Source organism: Perca flavescens, chromosome 1 (genome assembly GCF_004354835.1).
Source record: "Perca flavescens isolate YP-PL-M2 chromosome 1, PFLA_1.0, whole genome shotgun sequence".
NCBI classification, from domain to species: Eukaryota; Metazoa; Chordata; class Actinopteri; order Perciformes; family Percidae; genus Perca; species Perca flavescens.
Genome location: NC_041331.1, coordinates 10,044,373 through 10,063,257, shown reverse-complemented (window position 1 = coordinate 10,063,257; position 18,885 = coordinate 10,044,373). Strand labels below are relative to the sequence as shown.

The following is an 18,885-nucleotide window of genomic DNA, read 5'->3' as shown; positions in this document are numbered from 1 at the left end:
AAGCACTTTTACAATGTTCATCACTACCACCATTTTACACACACATTCATACAGCACTGTTTGCAGACAGGCTTTGGAGATTGGATTCCCACACATTCACACACCAAGTGACACACTGGGGGGAAAGTTTGGGTTCAGTGTCTTGCCCAAGGACACTTTGACACTGAGCCACAGCTGCCCACAAATACAAGCCAAGCCTATTACTTGAAGTTTTGAAGTACTAAGAATTAGGTTATTCCAATCAAAACTATAATAAATTGTACATACCAGAGTGAGCAGGGCTCCCATTCCACCAACTTAATTTGGATCCCCTGAAAAAACATCAAAGTTGGGGGGTTAAGAGGTTTCCAGTTGGGGTGCTTGCAATTCCACTGAGTACATCTAAGACTTTTAATTATTGTAAAGCTAACCTTCAGCATTTTGCAGCGGATCACCCTCTTCACTGGGTAGTAAGGTTCCCCTTCTAGGATCCCATGGTTACATTCTGAAAGAGCAAAAAAAGTACTTGAGTTTGACCTCATACATCTTCATCAATGTATTAAAAATGATTTTGACAGACAACACATGATATATTTATGACTTCAGTATATCTGGCTAAGGCAAAATAATCACTGTATTTGAAGTCTGATTTGAAATGGTGAAATGTAAATCTAGGAAAGCTTAATAACCTTTGGGTGATTTTTTCCCCCTCAGTTTCTTCCTTGTAGACATGTCTGAGGCTGCAGAATTCTTCTGCTTCTTTTTATTGTTTGCAGAATTTTGAAACATTATATTTCCCTTTAGTAATATTTGAAAGGCAAGTTATTCAGACCTACATATTGCAGTAGTTACTGGTTTAACACCTCAGAAGTCACCTCACACTAATCAGTCACTTGTTTTCCAAATTTAAATACATTTCTTCATTTAGAGTATTATTTCAGTTTAAGGAGAGACAGATTAAATGTTTAACATGGTTATCATGTATACCATGATTAAACAACATATGAAAAAGAAACACGACTAGCAATTGAATCATAATTTATATTCTATTTGAAAATATCAGCAGAACTTACCGCGTTTCTGCTGAGGTGGTTCTGTGATGGGTAGGATGGTAGGACTGGTGGTGGACTGGATGGTAGGACTGGTGGTGGGCTGGATGGTAGGACTGGTGGTGGGCTGGATGGTGGACTGGATGGTAGGACTGGTGGTGAGCTGGATGGTAGGACTGGTGGTGGGCTGGATGGGAGGACTGGTGGGCTGGATGGGAGGACTGGTGGACTGGATGGTAGGACTGGTGGTGAGCTGGATGGGAGGACTGGTGGTGAGCTGGATGGGAGGACTGGTGGGCTGGATGGGAGGACTGGTGGACTGGATGGTAGGACTGGTGGTGGACTGGATGGCAGGACTGGTGGTGGGCTGCTGGTTAGTACAACCTCAATGGTACAAAAATAGGAAATTATTAACTTCCTGTAATAAGAACAAATGTCCCCTTTTTTCTAGCAGTGAGTGTGCTCCATAAGGAAATGTACCGGTATGTCTTTTGTATTCTTCTGTGTATAAATGCTGCCCTATGGACTCTATGCTCTCTGTAGAACTGAGGCGAGGCTGATTTTGTACTCTGGAGCAAATTGTAGAATCTCATTACCTCATGTTAAGTGGAGATATGTGTTTATAGTTTTTAAGTTGAATTGAGCAATGACTCTTGCTGTTGACTCTTTTGCTATGTATGGCAGACAATCAGTGAGCTATGACTATCACTGACAAGTAAAATAAACTAGGTCTGCAAAAAATGGTTATTTTCATCATATTTTGACTATTTTTTTTCAATTAATCGATTAGTTGTTTGGTATATATATATTCATATAAGACTCTGAAAGCAGAGAATTGTTTTACTTAAAAATGACTCAAACCTATTCATCAATTATCAAAATTGTTTCTGATTAATTGTATAATTGATTAATAATCTCAAATATCAATTAATTTTTGCAGCTCTAAAAGAAACACCTACTGGATAAAGCAAAGACCAAATTTTTGGCCCACTGTGGTTTGCCCTGTGACAGCGGTACCAAGATAATTGGTAATTACAACTGTAATTGCTGTGTCTGCTGTGTCTGTGCCATATTTCTTTTTATGTTGACTGGGAGTAAGATTTTAAATAATCGCACACACTTACCATTATTAAATTAACAGTTCATAGAGAGCCTTCATCCTGTCAAGGCATTTTTCAGAATGGTCTGACAGCTGCCATTTTGGCTGGAGGACTTGTGCGGACCAGGTTTTCTGCTTCTTACTTTTCTTTCCAATAAAGACTATGGCCTTGTACCCCAATGTGTTTAACTTTTTGACCTGAAAATAAAGATATATATTATATAATACATACATAAATATAAGCATTTATACATGTCTGAAACATTGTGGGCTGTAATTATGTAAATAATAACTACAGAAGTTAAACACATACCAAGACAGATGCCTCATCAATAACAGTAGGTGTTTTTTTTTTTTTTTGGGTTTTTCAACCACGTCTCCTTTCTGGCCTCAAATTTCTGAAGTTTTTTTGCCAGTCTTTGCTTTCTTGGCTGTACTGACTGGCAATATTTGCAAGTCTTGGTGGCCACACCAATAGCTGTTTTGCAGCTCACACAGGCTGTTGTTGTTGACCCTCGTGGCATCTTAAAACTTCAACATAAAACAATCAACATGTAATGATTTCTGTTTTCATCTAGGTATTGTATTGTATTTTTGTGTGTGTATAATTTTACCACTTGTCTTAGTAGTTCCTATCTCATTTTGATTCTGCTGCAGTGACATGTGAATTTGGAATCAATAAAGTTAGCCTATATTTGCATTTATATCAAAACCTAGAGGCTTTCAAACATCAGCATGTCATTTATTAATATGCCATCTTCGTCCATCTTCGTCCGCTTATCCGGTGTCGGGTCGCGGGGGGAGCAGCTCCAGCAGGGGACCCCAAACTTCCCTTTCCCGAGCAACATTAACCAGCTCCGACTGGGGGATCCCGAGGCGTTCCCAGGCCAGGTTGGAGATATAATCCCTCCACCTAGTCCTGGGTCTTCCCCGAGGCCTCCTCCCAGCTGGACGTGCCTGGAACACCTCCCTAGGGAGGCGCCCAGGGGGCATCCTTACCAGATGCCCGAACCACCTCAACTGGCTCCTTTCGACGCAAAGGAGCAGCGGCTCTACTCCGAGCTCCTCACGGATGACTGAGCTTCTCACCCTATCTCTAAGGGAGACGCCAGCCACCCTCCTGAGGAAACCCATTTCAGCCGCTTGTACCCTGGATCTCGTTCTTTCGGTCATGACCCAGCCTTCATGACCATAGGTGAGGGTAGGAACGAAAACTGACCGGTAGATCGAGAGCTTTGCCTTCTGGCTCAGCTCTCTTTTCGTCACAACGGTGCGATAGATTGAATGCAATACCGCACCCGCTGCGCCGATTCTCCGACCAATCTCCCGCTCCATTGTCCCCTCACTCGCGAACAAAACCCCAAGGTACTTGAACTCCTTCACTTGGGGTAAGGACTCATTCCCTACCTGGAGAAGGCATTCCATCGGTTTCCTGCTGAGAACCATGGCCTCCGATTTAGAGGTGCTGATCCTCATCCCAACCGCTTCACACTCGGTTGCGAACCGATCCAGTGAGTGCTGAAGGTCGCAGGCCGATGATGCCATTATTAATATGCATTCGTGTCTAAATGACATATAAACATTTTCCTATTCTATTTTGCCTGGAAACGCTTTCAACACGCTCGCGTCTCCCGTGAAAAATAGGCGTCGGTTCTATTTCTAGCAGGTAGGCTACGCGTGTCACGCAGGCAGTGTGTAAGCTCTAACCTGTTAATATGGGAGCCGAAATATAAACGGACACGCCACGTAGCTGACACGCTCGCGCAACGCTTCCAACCAGCCTTAACCTTCTGCCGCGGGCTTCATTCCATTTCAAAGGTCGACTGTCTTACAGGGGTCACCAACCTTTTTGAAACTGATAGCTACTTCATGGGTATTGAGTCTACCAGTTTGATACACTCTTCTGAAATAACAAATGTGCTCAGTTTGCCTTTAGTTATATATGGTTATTAATGATTAATTATAGGCTACTCATCTATGTGAAGACACTGATTATCAACAATGACTTAACAAGGTGGGAAACAGATAATAATTCAATTTTCATTTTTAGAATAGGCCTGAGAGGGCTAGCCTAGGCCTACTCATGTGGTCCTTGGGGGCTACCTGGTGCCCGCGGGCACGGTGTTTGTGACCCCTGAGTCTAACGTAAACTGAACCCAAAGACCACTGTCTCTGTTTTTAGGCATATTATAATCTATGATTGTAAAATAATAAGTTTATTTCATTGTAGGCTATATTTCCAGCAGGGTGCCTGGCTGAGGTTTTGGATGGTTATGCCATCCAAAAAGGCCTCAGGCTCCTCAAATATTATCCATGCCATCCAATAAAGCACTGCACACACTTTTTTGTCCATAATATAATGTTAATTATATATATGTTATATATAATTATAACATTAGATGCATTGTGTAGCCTACTTGCTGTGGCAGATATAAATGATTTGAATGACTGTGTTAGGTCATCCTGGCATAAAACCCTCCAAAATCATAAAGATAAAAAAATTCTCAAACAATCCTCATTTTGATCATTATTTACACACACACACACACACACACACACACACACACACACACACACACACACACACACACACACACACACACACACACACACACTTGAAGCACTCAAAGTGCTCTCTGAACCTAAGCCTGTTTTAAGTATTTACAATTTCCAATTTAAGGAAAAAACCCTATTTAAAAAAAAAAAACTACAACTCCCTAGACCCCTCTTCAGCACTTGCGTTGACATCAGCACCCCAGTTGTAGTTCCTCCGTTTTAGGGTTGTGCTAGTGGTTTGAAAACATATATCTAACCAATATATCAAATATCACACACTGTCTAATACATAATTAACTGCATGTATATGATCTATCCTAAGAAAAGACAACAATGTTTGTTAAATGACGATATTTTAACTAAAACAGGAGACCAGCGCGCCAACTGCTCTGCTCACCTGACGCAAAGCGGACTGTCCTCATCTCCATAGTAACGGCCAATGTTGCTACTTCCGCTATCAAAAATGTAAAAAAAACATACACATATATTTTTAATAAATGAAGGCGTGATTCTTAAAACCGAAATATTTGACGTTATAAAACACAAATATCTTTAGGACAAGAGATATTTAATTTTCCACTTAATGTCCGCCGTTTTTGTTTTGCCGGCAGGACCCTCAAGACTCACATTCACAAAAAAAAAAGAAAAGTTCTGGCCCTTGGACAAGTGTAGTGATGACCCCTGCCTTAGAATATAGGCCTAATGCTTACTACAGACTTACCTGAAAGGAACAACTCACACAATGGAATAAAACAGGAAACTGACTTAAATGAAAACTATTCATGAATCAAACAAAAGAGACGATGACTAAAGACTATATATCTTCGGATAGAGAAGGTGTATGTGTGTGTGTGTGAGTGAGTGAGTGTATTAATATACTAACATGTGGAAACATAAGCTGGAATAGCACACTGTTGGATAGAGTAACAATAAAATAGGCTACGTAAACTACAATAGGTACAGTATATACAAACTATATACAACTACAGTGAAGGTATGTAGGGATGCACAATACATTTTGACCAAAAATGTAATGCAAAAAAAAAAAAAAAAAAAACCAAGGTAATTTGTCATGTTGGACAGTTGTGAATCACTAGTGATTGGGTTGGGGCAGAGGGTGGGGACTAATGGGCTAACATAATGGCTTTTTACATTTTCAGAGGAATTTGCAGTACATGCTCTAAACACAAAGAAATCTTACAACAGCAGTAAAATAGCACAGCACTAATGTTTGGGTTCAACACACAATGAAGACATCTTCTTATTCATACACATCATCTCCCTAATAACTACTCTCCGAGTTTCTCATCAGTTGAGGAAGTATTCTCTAAGTCTTCCTCTTCAGAGAAGTCATCTAAGGACAATGTTTGCAGTCCGAGAATACTTTTGTATGTTGTGCGTGCTGTGGCCAGTTGTGCTTCAACTTTACACAATCTTCTCTTCAGCACACAGAGTAGTCCCTCACGTCCTTTCTCCATTAATCCGTCTGTACTGTCTGAGAATGTAACATTAAAATAAAAAGAAATGAGCCAAGTGGTTACCAGAGAAGCAAATTGAAGAAAAAGACTAACTATTTATTGTCCTTACAATTCCCATTGGTGTCTTCAGTGATCTGAAAGGTAAACTCTTCAATCAGTCCAGCAACACTCCTCATGTACTCCATGTGCTGCTTGACTTCGCGAACCACAATAACTTCTTCTTTTTTCAGTCTAGCCAGCAGCATTACCTTGTCAAAAACATTTTCTTTCTGCTCCATATCACCATGACCTGCAAAACATTACATCAAAGTGTTATCTTACAACCTCCTATAAAAATATTGGGACAGAAGATATTTTGCATGCTGTACTACTACTATAGAGAAATAAACCCTGACAGGATGAGATAGGATCCCAGATTCCATATGTACAGTACATCAAGATGTGTGCATCAAATAATTTGTTATTCAGTACATTTCAGAGGAAGTACTTACATTCCCATGGCCAGGAGTAGTTGTCCACAGCCAGGAGTTCATTGGGAGGAGGCAGTTTTTCAACTTCCCCCATAGTAGCATTGTGGTCATTGATGGCAACTTCCAAGGCTTTCTTCTCAACAGCAATCTTTCTTCTCAGTTGATGCCTTCGCTTATTCCCACCTACAATGAGAAACACAAAATGACGATGACTACACAAAAGCACCATACAAAATAAGGCTTCACAATATGCATGTATGTGTTATGATTATTGTGACAGATGCTGTGTGATCATTTTTGCATCACAAGTTTCATTATCATTTGAAAAATTGTGAAAAAACTTTCGGAATCTATTTTAAACAATCATGGTTTTTTTTTAAATAGAGGACAAAATTGGTAGGTCAGGACATCTCTGCACTTTCTGCAGAAATATTGGAAATATTTGGATATTGCACTCAACCTTATTATGATTTTGATAGTTTTTCAGTATGCTTGTAGTAAACCTACTTCAAAAGATTTTTTTTTTTATAAATGGCTTTGCTATTTTTACTATGTATAAATCAGTAGTGAATTCTTTTTTTCACAAATCTGCATTACTAGTGGCCTTTTCTGCTCTCACCAGACTGACGATACAGCTGAAATTTTCGCTGTTTGATGCCCAAATATAACCCTCAATGGTCCTCTGCAGGTCATTTTCGATTGTTGCTCCTTTAGACAACAACAAACAAATTAATTAATGCCCATCTCAGTTTACAATCAGCCTCTTTTCAGATCCCCTGTACAAGAGCAGAACCAAATGATTCTTTAAAATATGCCATCAAATAATTTTTTCAAAGTACCTGAGGTCCACTGCTGAACATCAGACACCCACTGCTGGACTGTGTCTTGCTGTAGAGATAACACAGCGGTGAGTTTCTCCAGGTCCTTTGTTGCCTCTGTAATCCTTTGTACAGTCTGTCCGAAAGAAATATCTGTGTTAACAAATGCTGAGACACAATTTAAAAACAAAAATGTTATTATACATATTTTTCTAGTTAGTACCTTGATGTATCTTTTGGCCAGTGTCCGGTCAAGGTTTTCTGCCTTTCGTTTGTTCCAGCCACTTGCCTGGATAGTTAGCATGTCTGTGCGAACTTGACAGACAATATATGTGCAGTAATTTAGGTTCACAGTGAGGACCAAAGGTCAGATACTACATTGATCATTCTCTAATATTGTCACATAAACCTGGAAAGAATAATACACTTAATTAACGTGTCAGAAGTTAAATTATTATAAAGAGAATCCTGATCAGTGTAAAAGTGCTGACTAGACAATTGTTTTCTAAGGGAGCACCTATGCATGGAACTCTAAAATGCAAAGGCTGAGCATCAGTGTTGAAACCCCTTTCTGGAAGCTGTTAACCTGTTCAACCTCCTCCCCGACTGTTGTTCCAGCTCCTTCTTGATTGCGTCCCCCCCTTTAACTGTAACACATTTACATGAATGTTATCAGTTGGAAAACAAAAAGTAGGGGCAGAGGACGGACAATCATAATGTGTGGTACAAATGGTAAGAAATACATCTAATTGTCATTATTACCTCACACATCCATGAATGCGCTTTTGCATGCATGATGAGAGAAATGGGCGCATCTTCAGCAAGTCTTCCAACTCTGGACAGTGGTCCACAACTCTCTTCAGATTTGGCCAATATTTGCAGACCACATCAGAGCAGAAAAACTGGACGGTCTGTGAAGCTAGCTGTTTCTGGAGATATAATGGGTATGCAAATATTTCTCCACGGAACATATTCAGTCCCTTCAGCAAAACCCAATGACGGCAGACAGCAACTTCAACACCTTCCTCGTCTAGTTTGCTTGCAGACTTGTTGGCGGACTCTCGTGCTGCCGTCCACTGACCCGCACCACATGTCCCTTTCCCTGGATTCTTAAACAGATGAGGGCAAATACAGACATTTACACAGTTACACATGATTTACAGCTTTATAAAATAAGCTGTAAATCATGGTATTATGGTATTTGATGCAGTAATGCCACTCTATAATCAAATAATGTTTAAATTTTGAAAAAAAACAAACAAGCAAGCATTCATAAAAATTTTAAATTGTGGTGTTACACATGAAGAAATATAAATTTAGCTTACATGTCCAGTTGTTCCATGGATGTAATCAACAAAGGAGGACACCTCAACATCACTGGACAAAAAGACTCCATCAAAAAACCCATCAGGTCTTGAAAGAAATATATAGATGTGATGTAGATTACTGTATAAAAGTAATTTGTGGCTCACTAGCATTTCATTGTACATGAATGTTACACACCCTGGTTGGCTTTTGAAACGATATAATTTGCGGTCCCCATCCACTGCAACTGCCAACATGGAGGGTGTGCATGCAGGGCACTGAAAATGCTGGACCTGAGACAGCTTGTCAACCTCAAATTTGGCATAGGCATTGTGTCCCCACATATCTTACCACTCTGAGAGCAAAAGTTAAAAAACAAAACAAAACAGTAAGTAACTGTTTCGAAGGTTGGCTTCAGACCATTGTCATGACGAAAAAAGGGCTCTGTCAAGAAATGTGTGCTGAAACTTTGGGGATTGTAAGAACATGTCCTAACAATGAATCAGTTATTTAAAAGGTGATCCAAACAAGATAACTTAAATGATGAATCCACTCACTTGCCCGAAGAGTTTTGTTCGACCCTTGAGCATGCTGACAAAAGCTTGTCTTTACATCCCTGGGGCATTGATTTTTAGATCCTCATACGTGGTGAACAAGTCCACCATGTACAAGGTCTCAAAATTGAACAGAATTACAGCATGGGGGACCGGGAGTTTCTGGCTGTAAAACTGGCTCTTGAGGAATGGAGGCACTAGCTGGAGGGCTCCGAACACCCCTTCCTAGTCTGGACTGATCACAGGAACCTCTCCTACATTCAAACGGTCCAGAGACTCAACTCCCGCCAGGCTAGGTGGGCCCTAGTCGGTTGGCCCTGGTCCTATATCACCTTGGACTTTGTCACTGGCCTGCCCAACTCCAATGGCAATACGGCCATACTCACCGTTGTAGACCGGTTCTCCAAGTCTTTATCCCATCGAGGCTGTCCCTTAATCTCATCTGAAGACCCACCCGGTCTTCCATGTCTCCCATCTCAAACCGGTCTCCACCAGCCCTCTCTCTCAGTGGCAGCGCCTCCCCCTCCATGGATCATCGATGGCCACGCGGCCTATCGCACATCCGGCCTCCTGGATGTGTGACGTAGGGGTCGGGGTTACCAGTATCTGGTGGACTGGGCTAGTTATGGACTTGAAGAACGCTCTTGGATTCCCGCCAGCCAGATCCTGGACAACACCCTCCTGGAGGACGTCTACAGGGCCCACCCGGACATGCCTGGTAGTCCGCCTGGAGGCGTACGTTGAGGAGGGGGTACTGTGATGGTTGGGGTTGGCTGGCTGTGAGTTTTTGTTTTGTTTTCCAGATTCCTAGTTCCTATTTTGTTTCACTGTTTGTTTCTCTGTTGGCCCTGCCTCTCTCTGTGTCTCCTGTGTTTCTCCCCCTTCCCCTCCTGCCTGATATATTTACCTTGACACAGAGGTTGTGTGAATATGTAGATCAATAAATGGAGGGCTACTCGGTGCCTCATATTGGCCACAGCCTCAGCAGCCAGGTTCTCATTCAGAAATTATTTACGTGTCCGTCCTGCCAATTTCAGTCATTATTTCTTTCCTGTCTTCCCGGAGACTTTACACAAGTGAGCAGCGCTTTTTTGATGGCTTACGAGGAGTTCCCCAGGCCCGGTGGGCCTCCACCTAGTCCTGGAACAAGCAGGGGGCTATTTCACAAAAGCAGAATTTATAAATCCAGGAGAACCAATAAAGCAAGGCTTGACCTAAGTTAATCAGTGTGTTTCACGATGGCCAAGCTAGGCTGAGGAGGTGTGACTAGGTCCAAGCCAAAACCCCAAGGATGAATTCATTCGCAGGGTAAGGATCAGAGAAGGCATTCCATTTCAGCTGTTTTTATCCCAACCGACCCGGTTGCGAGGTCCAGATCACAGATTTACTGATGCTAAAATTGAGAATACCCCTTGTGTTTATTTTGTACTTTACACAGAGTGAGCAGCAGCTTCTTATGGAAGTTTGATGATGTTAAACATACTGTAATAAAAATAAAAATAAATAAACAACTGACTGAATGTGTAAGTAGCTTAAAAATATACATTTACTGACCACTGCTCTTAACTGAAACCTTCCTAATCATACCATTCAAGGAGGTGGCTACAATCATTTTCACAAATTAACAGTTGCCTTATTAACTGCCTTAAAAGTGAGGAGAAGATAAAGTTACTGAGGACATTTTCCATGAAGATCAATTACAACCACTAATGCAAAATGCATTATGGCAGCCAATCATGCAGCTCAGGTAAAGCTGTCTCTTTGCCTGCTCATACTTTAACTCCTTCTGTAATCAACCCATTGCAACAGCTGTGGAAAACAATAGTAGTCAGTTATCAGAATTGTCAGATGGCACTGGGATGAAGTTGGGATAAATAAGTATTTTTGTTATGAAAGTAATAAATAAGTTACTAGATCAGCAAATTGACCTATGGTTTATGACTGGACTTGAACCCCAACTCCTGAGTGAAAGTTCTGTACATACATTTTAAAAATAAAAATAAATAAACAACACTGAATGTGTAAGTACACAAAATATACTTTACACCACTGCTTTATGAATGTGTGTGCATGTGAAGTATATTTTCATTAACAGTGCCTTATTAACTGCCTTAAAAGTGAGGAGAAGATAAAGTTACTGCATTTTCCATGAAGATCAATTACAACCACTATGGCAGCCAATCATGCAGCTCAGGTAAAGCTGTCTCTTTGCCTGCTCATACCTTTAACTCCCCATTCAGTCAACATGCAACAGCTGTATGTAGTCAGTTATCAGAATTGTGTATGTGGGATAAATAAGTATATGCAAGTAACTGAAGGATGCATGTACTGTATGTGCAAGTGGTTAGTATATATATATATAATATATATATGTATGTGCAAGTATTTAGTACCAGTTTGTATGTAAAAGTGAAGTATTCAATTCTGGCCTAGGCGGCTTCTCATTTTAAGTCAGTCCGCTATGTCTGCTACACTTTTTCTCACTGTTTTATTACAGCGGCCACATACTATATGCTGAACAGAAAAGGCACCAGGATTAACCGAGCTTGGCTGTTGGCCTGGTCTGGAGCAGGCTAGCTGCACAGAAGACATCTCCATAGTAATATATCTGCTTTCGTGAAACTGAGTCAAGTCTAAATTAAGCCAAGATAACTGGGAAATTGCAGCTTAATCCGCTATCTAGGTTTTTGTGAAATAGCCCTGCTCATTTTTGTGTTGGTGGAAACATTGGTGGAAAGCTACCTATGTAATATGACATCCCCGTTCTTAAGCCCACCTATAAAGCTCTGATTGGTTGGTTGTTTCTCCAACAGACTAAAACAGCCATCAATGACCACCATTTTTTAACATGAGGGAGTCCAACACAACAGCAAAATAGTCCCCAAAAAGTCACTATTTATGGCGTCAGAATTATGTCATATCTCGTGAGCATGATAAAGCATGCTTACGAGCAAATTATATCATTTTACAGCAGTCTTTGTGCACCAATTCAACAATTGTGAGTTGTACAGGCAGCTGCGAGTGTGAAACAAAACATAGATAGAGGGAATGAATGGCAGCTGCGCGTATAAAAATAAGCAACGCGCGCAGAGCAGCCACCACGTGCTCCCGAGTGTCTGCTTACGAGCTGTGGAGGGCATTCACAATCGCAGGTAATCTCTGCTCGCAAAGATTTCTGCTTGTCCAAATGAAACTGACTTTTCACATTTTGGGGGTGGAAACCAAGGAGGCACTGGCCCTGCTATGATTGGTCACATCTTTTTATTTTACTGACCTTTTCCGCCTTTAATTTTTGACAGGACAGCTAGGTGAGAAAGGGGACAGAGAGGGGGAAGACATGCAGGAAATCATCACAGGTTGGATTCAAACCCTGGACCTCTGTGTCGAGGCATAAACCTCTCAGTATATGTGCACCTGCTCTACCATTGAGCCAATTCGGCCACATGATTGGTCACTTTCAAGGCAATATCACCCACGGACCTCCTTAGTTTACCTTGATTGACAGCTTTCGTTCAGAAAGCTCAGAGTTGGTGTACCGGCTGAAGAACAGTTTCTGTCTTTATTAACGATGTAGCGCAAGACAGCACTGTAAATAAAGGAATGTATGTGTCTCTCATCCATTCTGTTGTTGGGATATGTGTGATGCTTTTGAAATGTCTGTAAATCCTTGACAATGTACACAATGTACCCTTATCTTTAACTAGAGCTAGCCTTAGCTTCATAACATGAATTTAGAGCCAAGTAACCAAATTATACTTATTTTTGGCATGTATAACTTATTAGTATAACAACATCACACATTAATGTTAATGTTACATCATACACCTCGTCATGAATCATTATTTCTGTTTCTGGAATAATCAGACTGGCTGTACATGCTCATAGCCAGGGTGCAATTTGATTTTTAAAGATGATTTTTTTGGGGTATTTCTGCCTTTAATGGACAGGATAGCTAGGTGAGAGAGACGGGGAAGACATGCAGGAAATCGTCACAGGTCAGACTTGAACCCTGGACCTCTGCTTCGAGGTATAAACCTTTATGTATATGTGCGCTCTACCAACTGAGCCAACCTGGCCACAGACATACCTGCTCTAATAGGGATGTTGCTCTGTATTGTTTGTGCTAGTGTGGCACAATCAATAGTGTTGAGCCCATACAATCCTCCCTGGTGCCTCATTAATGTACTGTAGAACCCAAAGCATTTACAAAGGGGTCATCACTTTCTGACCCCACAATACCCATTTCTTTTTCTCTGACAATAAACACAACAGTACAGCTCTTTGATGATCACAAGGCTAGCATACAAGGTTATCCACGATTTCCATACTTTTGTTCCAAAATAAATAAATATTTTGAGGTAAAATGTTGCCAAAGGAAATGTTATAGGGAAGACACTTTACATCTCCTGAGGTTTTCATATTGTGCCTGCTTTTGGTTGAGCACTTGTAAGTATATGGTGGGTAGGTCAGTCCAACACATGAATTCTTAATATTGCCTATAATTTTCCTTTTCACCTCAAATCTAACTGCAGTTTTCTTATTTGTTGATCACATGACTAACAACAAATTAATAAGGAAGCACAAGTCAACAAAAATGTGTAGTGCAAAGTCATGATAAGGTGTGAAGGTATTTCTTTCAAGGAACTGTATGACAAGTCTATGTCAGAGATGAATTGCAATAGTGGCTCAAGCATTCTGAAATTTTCCCCATAGTCGCTCAAATTACAGACAAAAGGATGAATGGTGAGTTGTGACTTGTTCCAATGACGCTTCATCCTAAATGACAAAACTGTATTCTCCCTGCAAAATCTCCAACCACCAAGACTTCATTTTCTTGTAGGAGCTGCTTATGATACTGACTCTGCATTTTGGTGATGAAGTCCTGCTGATTAGGTTTATGTTGTCACATCAGTAGAGCCATACAGCAACAGGCAGAGATGAACAAATAATTATCACCCCTTGACAAGTGGCTTCAAAAAGATCTTCACCCTTACATGCTCTACACATTTTTGTCATTTCATTATAATTTTCAGTTTTTCATGAGATGATAAACAAATGTGAAAACTAAAATAATATTTAAGGTGAAACAGAAAATCATAGGCAGCATTAAGGATTCATGTGTTACACTGACCTACAAATCATATTCTCACAAGTGCTCAACTGAAAGGGACATTAAGACCTGAGGAGATGTAAAAATGTTCTAACCTATAACATAAAAAAATGAAGAAAGAAAAATCTGAGTTTACTTGTTTGCAAAAAAAATAACCTCATTAGCATAAGTCTTTAGGAGGGTGGTCGGTTTTTTTTAACACCAAAATGTGTTAAATGGAAAGGGTTGGGGTCAGAAAGTGATTGATGTCTGATGGACTGCCCCTGTGCAAACACAAAAAAGAACCCTTGTTTGGGGAAGAGGAACAGGTATGTAATGTTGGCTGGTTAGATTTCAAAAATAGTAGGAGATGGCAGCAACATTCAAATAACTTCTCAAGTCATTCCTTTATAAGTTATTAGGCTAATGATATCAATACATTCAGTTTGTCATACTTTGTCTGCAATCTACTGTATGTACAAGTATACCTACAATATATCTCATATTTCTAATTAGAAAATGTGGTGCACAAATGTCATTACTTAAAATGCTTGCGGTTATTGAAAAAAAAATAAAGATAAATTCTCACATTCAACCAGATAATTCATCAAAAATAAGTTTGATGAAAATACACTGTATAGTAATTATATGAAAATAAAAATATCATACGCTGGCTACAATAACAAATCCAATTCAGTGATCCTCTGCTGCAGATGTTTTGTAATTAAATCAATGACCTTCAAACTGTTCCACAAAGTTTTTAACAGTTAACTACAACTGTTGAACCAATAGACATACATTATATATTATACACTTATGAATTCCTTTCTATTATACAATAGCTGCCCAAATCATGTTATCATTGGCAAAAGGCCTCCAACTGACATGGTCAAATACCAATACCTTCATTTTTTGGGTAAATCTGCTGCAGACTTACTTACCCAGACCACAAACAGAAAAGGACAGGAGTAAAAGTGTATTGCCCTGTGTATCGCCCTGGTACTCTCATGTTTTCATGGTGCAAATTGGAACAACGATGACCAGGATCACAGTGCAGGTAGCAGCTGCAATCAGCGCGCCAATCTTACACACTTTCGCCCTCCTGAACTCTGCCTCTTTCCTCTTGAGCAGTGAGTCAAAGCCTGGTGTGTAGATATCCTCCATCCAGTACTCCAGGTTATTGGGGTTTAGGGACTCCTGTGTCTGATAAAACAAACAGAGGCAATACGTAAGATGATACACAGGTCTGAGAAAAGTTGCATGTTTGATGTTTGATTTGATATGTACTCCCTGATTTGTTGATAGTGTTGTCATGACCATTACCTGGACTATGACCAAAGGAACCAGGGTCAAAACACAGGCAACATTCTACTTTGGAACCAGGTGTGCCCATACAATCCTCCCTGGTGCCTCATTAATGTACTGTAGAACCCATGGTGCTGGCATTTACAAAGGGGTCATCACTTTCTGACCCCACAATACCCATTTCTTCTTCTCTGTCAATAAACACAACAGTATAGCTCTTTGATGATCACAAAGCTAGCATACAAGGTTATCCACGATTTCCATACTTTTGTTCCAAAATAAATAAATATGCTAATGAGGTAAAATGTTGCCAAAGGAAATGTTATAGGAAGACACTTTACATCTCCTGAGGTTTTCATGTTGTGCCCGCTTTTGGTTGAGCACTTGTAAGTATATGAATTCTTAATGTTGTCTATAATTTTCCTTTTCACCCTCCCTGATCACACTCCCTGATTTGTTGATAGTGTTCTCATGACCATTTCCTGGACTATGACCAAAGGAACCAGGGTCAAAACACAGGCAACATTCTACTTTGGAACCAGGTGTTCAACCTCTGTATGTCTCCTTTGCGTCCCTTATTACAGAGTTACAAAACATTGAGCTAAATACATTTTTTTAATTATCGCCACGTCATGATAGCTTGTTTAAACATTTCAACACTAATGTAGAGTTATTCTGAGATGTGTATATGTGCATATATGTTTACATGTAAATATTAAAGAGTTGCAGCGGCTTGTGAAGATAGATTTATGAAGCTTCAAGGGATTTCCAACAGCTAGTGTCACATGGGAAGTTCTAGATTTGCACAGATACTATTACCCTTAAGATCGTTTTATGCTTCTGCGTCGAATCGACGGCGTACCCCCGCAAACCTCTCTGCGGACCCTACAATACTGACGTGCACCTCTCAAAAAATGTAACTACATGTCGCAGCGACACACGTCGCTCGGCTGTGGCTTGGTAGCGTTGCATTTCCCCCGACTCATTTCCTGGGTCTCCTCCATAAACAACATGAAATCAAGGAGAGGGTTAACTTTTCCTGCTAAAGATTTCCCACTTTGGTCAGAAAACACAGGGGAAACACTTTGTTTCTCTCACTATGACTCTAGAGTCAGTACTCGCTCTGAAGCTAATCTCACTTCTCCCTCGCTCTATCACCCACTCCCCACACACACACACACACGCCGGCTCGGCGCACACACCAGCGCAAAGTATAAACATCAGGCCACTCACGTAGGCTACGGCGAAAGCTCTGCGTCGCATAACCATAAAACAAGCTTTATTACTACTATTAGCAATTACCATTTACTCCACATACATCCAGTGTTTGCCATATCTAGGTTCTACTTGGGCGCCCTGCCTAGTCATATTTGTAGTATCTAAAGTTATTTCTTTCTAAATTATCTGTTAAAGAAGAATTCTGGCCAATTTTTACGTTAATCTTGATCGCTATAAATATGCGAGTACTTTGGATTGAAAAAACCCGACCTGAATCGGTCCTAGCAAACTGGAGTTGCTGCAGCTACCTCTACGAGCTTCCACTGAGCTAAAACGGCAGTTGTCGGGGCAGGTTTTAGAGTGCCTTTGTGCCTCTTAACAGACACAAAATGCAATTAAAATATCTGTACAACATGAACAGGGCCCTTACGTGACAATAAGATTCGTCGTCAACTCAGACATTTTTTAAATTCACCTACCCTGTCTCTATCCTGCCGGTAGCTAGCTCGCACTGCTAGCTGCTAGCTGCTAGCTGTTTGGTGCTAGCTTCTGTCCATGATAAGTGTGTTCAGGCAGGCTTATTCTGTGATAATCATCACGCAACAGTTCCGTGTGTATTTGTAGCTCATCCATTATGTGTGTGATCGATCTGGTCACTGCATGAAAAGTGGGATTTTCGTGCGGCACTGTAGATTGTCATGGAACTTCAGGTTTACGACTGTACACGGCAATTTACAGGCAACACCGAAAACTGCGGTGAATTGTCGGAAATTGACGTGGGCCTTGCTTGGCAGTTGTCCCCCCCATGACGCCCCAGGTCAGACACCAGCACCATCTCCTGCCTACCTGCCTATCCCTGCATTTGGGTCCTCTATCTCCCGCTAACCACAGCAGTTACTATTCATGAATGTTCTTGGTATAAATTCTACACATCTAAGAAATAAAATTAAAAGACATTAAGTGAGTTTTGTATGTGGGAATTAAAGCATTCTTTTGGAAAATGCACCCACTGAACTTGTGAAAAACTTTGTGAAAAGGTATTTTTCATTGCATGGCACTAAACGAATTATTTGCAACTGCTGCCACAGGCTTGAACTAAACTTATGGTAACACTTTATGGTAAGGGTATTTCATAATGGAATTATGAATTCATGCATGAATTAATTCATGATTTGTTCATGGGATATTAAGGAATGCAGTAATACATCATTAATTACATAATGCATAATACATAATACATACATCAATTAATTCATGCATGAATTCATGATAATTCATGTACCCTTACCGTAAAGTGTTACCAGTGTTATTCTTACCAACAACACACACACAAATGTAATCTCATTTGAAAGAACAGATAGCATCCCTATTGGAAACATTCATTCCGTATATTTGTTAGAGGAGTGAATTTGATCAAGAAGCAAGTTGTGCACAGCATTATCAGCAAAATTGGCCCGTGTGACGAGTAGCGCCTTTAAGGTGGGAATGATCATGCGGTTCCTCTCATCAGTCCATGTGTTGTTCATGAGCGAAAAGATCCGCTCAAAGGGAGCATTTGTGCCCGGTAGATTCATGGCAAACTGACAAAGGAGACCTACATTTTTGAACGGAATCTCCCTGCTTTTGAAATGCACAAATATTTCCACACAGCGCTCGTCCGCTGACTTGCCGTCGGCATTCCACTGAGCGTGCATTGGTTTAATTTTGATGACACATACTGCAGGGACGATTTAACCTAATCCCATTCAGGGACTCTGTTGAGCAGAGTCCAGGAGAGAACCTCCATCTCCTTAAACGATGCTCCCCATTCCTGTATGTATGAAGAACAACAGTCGTAAAAGGTGCAGACAGTTTTGAGAAAATCCTCTGCCTTCCGTGGATCATCAAGGGCGCTCAGAAGATTCTTCACCTTTAAAAGCAATTTACAAACAATTGTATAATACAGCTTCAAGTTTATTGCCATGC

General features: G+C 40.6%; 2 protein-coding genes across 3 annotated transcripts in view; both read right to left on the bottom strand.

The window, feature by feature from the left end:
* Window positions 1-5,316: 5,316 nt before the first annotated feature.
* LOC114559580 (uncharacterized) lies at window positions 5,317-8,144 on the bottom strand. 2 transcript variants are annotated; one of them, XM_028584326.1, is made up of 6 exons: window positions 7,673-8,144; window positions 7,471-7,585; window positions 6,653-6,814; window positions 6,410-6,450; window positions 6,271-6,295; window positions 5,317-6,178 (listed from the first exon to the last, which is right to left on the bottom strand). In XM_028584326.1, exons 1-6 carry the CDS (start codon window positions 7,751-7,753, stop codon window positions 5,973-5,975), a joined length of 630 nt encoding a protein of 209 aa, XP_028440127.1. In that variant the 5' UTR covers window positions 7,754-8,144; the 3' UTR covers window positions 5,317-5,972. The 2 variants fall into 2 exon arrangements, with proteins under 2 accessions (XP_028440127.1, XP_028440118.1); XM_028584317.1 differs by having other exon boundaries at window positions 6,271-6,450.
* Window positions 8,145-15,387: 7,243 nt separating this feature from the next.
* minar1 (membrane integral NOTCH2 associated receptor 1) overlaps window positions 15,388-18,885 on the bottom strand; it is a 137,012-nt gene continuing 133,514 nt past the window's right edge. Inside the window, exon 5 of the mRNA XM_028576130.1 lies at window positions 15,388-15,600. Coding sequence (XP_028431931.1) covers window positions 15,403-15,600 — 198 coding nt within the window. The 3' untranslated portion in view covers window positions 15,388-15,402. The remainder of the gene's footprint in view (window positions 15,601-18,885) is intronic.